Raw genomic sequence first — 4,706 nt, forward strand, 5'->3', positions numbered from 1 at the left:
AAGAAGCAGAGATTGATTCAACGAGTTATAGAAGAAATGTTGGATGTCTTAGATACTTGTTACACACAAGACCAGACTTGGCTTTCTCTGTGGGAGTATCAAGCCGCTATATGCAGAGTCCACGCAAGTCTCATGGTGATGTAATAAAGCAGATATTGAGATACCTAAGAGGAACAATCAGCTATGGATTGAAGTATGGTCGAGGAGGATCAAAAGGAATTGTTGGGTATAGTGACAGCAGTCATAATATTGACCAAGATGATGGAAAAAGTACAACTGGTCATATATTTTATCTAGGAGAAGCACCTATTACATGGTGTTCACAGAAGCAAGACACTGTAGCCCTCTCATCCTGTGAAGCTGAGTTTATGGATGCAACAGAAGCAGCTAAACAATCAATATGGCTTCAAGAACTGTTGGGTGAAATCAAAGGAAGAGAACCTGAAAAAATTCTCATCAAGATTGATAATAAGTCTGCAATTGCACTCACTAAAAATCCAGTGTTTCATGGGAAGACGAAACACATTCACAAAAGGTAACATTTCATACGAGAATGCATCGAGAAGGAGGTCATTAACGTTGAACACATACCAGGAACTGAGCAGAAAGCAGATATATAGACAAAGGCATTAGTTCGGATCAAGTTTGAAGAAATGAGACAATTGATTGGAGTACAAGATATGTCACGGGTAAGGTTGAAGCTTAACTGGGAGAATGTTGGTTAAACTTCAACATAGAAGTCACTAACAAGCTGGTTAGGACAAGATTAGGAAATTGATGTAATCCTAAGGGAATTAGAAGTCATCTAGTTCTAAGAAAAGGAAAGACATGTAATAAGTAATAGGACTAGGAAAAGGAATTCATAGTTCTATATATATATGATCACAAAAGTTGTGGTTGATCATATGAGCAAGATTAGAGCTTGTGTTTAGTTTTGAGAGATTTTCTAAACATCAATAAAGAGAGTTGTCTTTATATAAGCTAAGTTTCATCTTGCAGTTGTCATTAAGAATATCAAGTATTGAGTACAATCCATGCCTTTAAGCTGGTCCTTGTGTAGTCCTAAAGCCTCTGATAATAACTCAGCAAGAGTTTCTCCTAGGCTCATAATATGCTTCCAGTACTCAACTACTATATCCCTGTTTGAGAATCACAGGTGTTAGAGTTTCGGCTAAAAAGAGAGAATTTGTTTGTAGCACACATACTTTCACTGACTTACCGGCAAGTGTCAGGCAATAGTTGAGGATCTATAGGATCTGGATTTAACAAACGACGCCTAAAGGTATCCCTCCAATTAGCAGATCTTGATTTATAAAGATCATAGTTGCTATCATACTGTACTTTTTGGCTGAGGTCTTTCACGTATAGCTTTTCCTTCACCTCCACATTTCCCTCATGAAACCTACGTATTCCTTCGATCATTTCATTGGTCACACTCATAGGTATTTCATGATTCACCAACTGAAAAAATCCCCAAGTCATGGATGCACGTCTAATCTCATGGATAATCTCGTTGCGCCGATGATCAATGCCTTGGAGGTCAATAACCGGAGTCTGGAACTGATCCTTTGCAGCATCTGTATAAGCCAAGTCCTCGGTGAACTCATCTTGTGTCCGAACAAAAATGCGAGGAATCTTTTCAATTCCCATATCAACAATCCCTTTGACACCAATTTTTGTTTCATCAAAGGCCTTCAACTCTTTGTTCCGATCATAATGGGGCACTTCTCCAGCTTGGACACTCCCCATTTCCAATGATAGAAACTTCACAAAAACAAACAGAAATTTAAGCTCCTCGGGAATTTTCCTAATGCATGAGGCCTAACAATGGTGCAAGAAATATTAGGTGTATATGACGCTCGTTTGCATGGGTTTCTACAAGTTGCCTTCACAACTATCTTATCATATGCATTCACAAATTAGAAGAGTTTGAGTATAGAATTGGTAAAGTATGACAAAGAAAAACGGTTGTGAAATTAAGAAAGAGGGAATTCTTGCAACTCGACTGATGAATATCTTTAGTAATGCTGTAATGGTTAGGATTTTTCCATGGGTAGTCTACTTTTAACATGCCAGATTGCGTGAATGATTAATTTTCACAAAAATATCCAATCTTAGCTAAACATTGCTGCAAGATTCCATGTGCGAATTTGTTACTTTGAGAGATATGCATTTTTGGCATCTTTGGTTTTGATGGGTTTATCTCTTGTACTAACGCATTGTCTACTGGACTGATAGCTATGTAGTTAGAATAAAATAAATTGCCTTTTGTTTTGTTTCCGTTGCACATTTTTATTTCCTTTCTCAAGACTCAAGAGAATGCATTGCTTGGGGAACTGTATTTCCTTTTTAGCCGTTGTTCTAAGTACTGTAATAACGTGGTTAGAGAGAGACCCATTGTTGAAGAACCATCATTTGGGATATACAAGAAAATTTTGAGGCATATTGAATAAGACAAAAACATGGTTGGAAATAGTATTTTTAGGGTGCCCTTATCTAGCCATTTTCCATAATGGCAAAAATGCCCTTATTATTTATATTTTTTAATTATTTCTAAATGAAAAAAATAAAAGATTACAAATCAACCAGAACTTTTGGTCGGTAGCCTAGCAACAAGCTGGGCTCCAACCCCTCTTTGAATAGCTATACCTAATCTATGAAAAATAAAACTACCAAACCCACTACTCGTATCATTGCTAACTAAGCAATTTTTCAAGCGCTTGAAAAAACACATAGTATCTTCACCAAGCTCTCCTAAAGTAGAAAAAGAAAAAAATAATTTTTTCTCTTAAAATAAGAAAAAAATTCTTTAAAAAAAATAATTTTTTAATTTAATTTTAACTTTTCTAAAAAAAAAGTTAAAATTAAGTTTGGCGGACAAGTGATATGCCGAACCTAAACACACGCAGATTCGACTGATAATATGTCAGCCGAACTTGCGTTTTGTGAAAACATACCTAGGTTCGGCAGATTCGATAAAAAAATAGGACATCCGACTTTAATATTATTCTTCACAAAGTGAAGTTCGGCTAACATCTTCGTATTTCAGGATGAAAAAAAAAAATCGGCTGATAATTTTGATTTTATTGTTAGCCGAACTTTGCTATGCAATTGTTGTAAAAAAAAATTCTATGCAATAAGAAAAAAATATTCAAAAATAAGGTTATAAAAAAAATTTAAAATTATAAAAAAAAAATAAACTAAAAAAATTAATATTAAAAAATAATTAATTAATCAAGAATATTTAAGTAACTTAACCACTCATTAGACACCCCTTATCACCCCACACTAGTTAGGGTCATTCATATGTATACCCCAAAATTTCTATGTATGTCCCAAATGAGGGTTCTTGTTGAATGTAAAGCATAAGAAACCTGGGCCTGATGGATCCCACTAAAACGGGTCCAGATCCTCTGTGACTAAAATGTTCATGTCCCTCTGTCCCGCCTAATAATAGAGCGACACATAGTATACTAAAATTAATTCATAAATTAAATTTTAATTAATCCAAAATCAGAGATTAATCAGGAATTAAATACATTCTTTCCAGAAAAAACATCACATTACTTCTCTGAAAAAACTGTAACACCTTTGATGATCATCACATATAAAGAAAAGTGATGATCATGAGGATTTAGATGATTAATAACTAAAATTTGGTTCATGCTCTCATTTAGGCAAAAAACCATAAACTAAATGATCTCTTTTTAATCTCTTTTTTAAATCTGATTTGAGATATATTGGCTTCCAAACATGAACAAAACTGATGTTACAATCTCATTCATGATCTGTATATCAAGATATTGACCAAGATGAAATTGAAGAACTCTCTCAAGTGATAAAAATAGAGTACAGCAAGGTTGCATTAAATTTTCCCAATCAAAATCCAATCCAATCCCTAAGTAACAACCAAGGTTAGTCACAAAATAATCAACTTTCAGAAAATTTGTTTCAAATCAGTGACAAGATTTCCAAGTATGTCACTAGTTTCTTTAAAGTTTTTTTCGCTCCAAGAATTAGAGCCGCAGGTATGAGTCTTTCAATGTGAAAAGCTGGTTACCAGGTTTGGGAAAAAAAAATTTTGATTCCTATTATATCTCTTAATCTAAATTAACTAGGGATTAATTCGAAGTTAATTAAAATATCAACACGTGTCACTCTGTCATTAGCCAGGACAGAGGACAGGAACAATTCGGTCACAGAGGATCTGCACCCACTGAAACATAACAACAGTACCAAATAATAAACAAACAGTAAATAATATGGAAAAACATACATATACCGATCAAAAAGAAAAAGAAGCTAGATTACAAGTATTTTTGCACAAATTTTTGAAGTGCACAAAATGAAGAACTTGAGTTGGGTTTTCTTTGTGAGAAGTTGCAGAGATCGAAAGCTTTTTTTAGAGTTTGTTAGGAACTTTTTCCATTCTGCGACTCCACTGGCCAGTATATTTCAGAAATAAGGTGGTGAATTCAACCTTACGCAAGGACCTAAACTTAATTGCCAAGCAATGACTTGATAGTTGGGAACCTATTTTGATTTATTAGCTGCAATATTGCAACCAAGAATGGACTGGAGAAGAGGAAAAACCTTGTCAGGCTTTTGCATCCAAACCATGAGGAAGCAGGCAGCAACAACAATTTTCAGATGAAAGCATCGCAACTGTTTGAAAAGGAAGTTTTAAGATTGCAGACTCCATCACA

At 34.7% G+C, this 4,706-nt stretch overlaps 1 protein-coding gene across 1 annotated transcript; it reads right to left on the reverse strand.

Moving 5' to 3' along the window:
* Positions 1-988: 988 nt before the first annotated feature.
* On the reverse strand, positions 989-1,980 carry LOC113336789 (1-aminocyclopropane-1-carboxylate oxidase homolog 6-like). The gene is made up of 2 exons (XM_026582465.1): positions 1,220-1,980; positions 989-1,139 (listed from the first exon to the last, which is right to left on the reverse strand). Exons 1-2 carry the CDS (start codon positions 1,747-1,749, stop codon positions 989-991), a joined length of 681 nt encoding a protein of 226 aa, XP_026438250.1. The 5' UTR covers positions 1,750-1,980.
* Between the last annotated feature and the right edge of the window lie 2,726 nt (positions 1,981-4,706).

This window comes from Papaver somniferum, unplaced genomic scaffold (assembly GCF_003573695.1).
Source record: "Papaver somniferum cultivar HN1 unplaced genomic scaffold, ASM357369v1 unplaced-scaffold_154, whole genome shotgun sequence".
Classification (NCBI taxonomy): Eukaryota; Viridiplantae; Streptophyta; class Magnoliopsida; order Ranunculales; family Papaveraceae; genus Papaver; species Papaver somniferum.

What these genes read in the sequence shown, in the direction of transcription:
- LOC113336789 (XM_026582465.1), bottom strand. Translation starts at nt 1,749, where the DNA reads ATGGGGAGTGTCCAAGCTGGAGAAGTGCCCCATTATGATCGGAACAAA. An exon ending in CTATTGCCTGACACTTGCCG is followed by an intron (nt 1,140 to 1,219) that starts GTAAGTCAGTGA and finishes ATTCTCAAACAG; the next exon opens with GGATATAGTAGTTGAGTACT.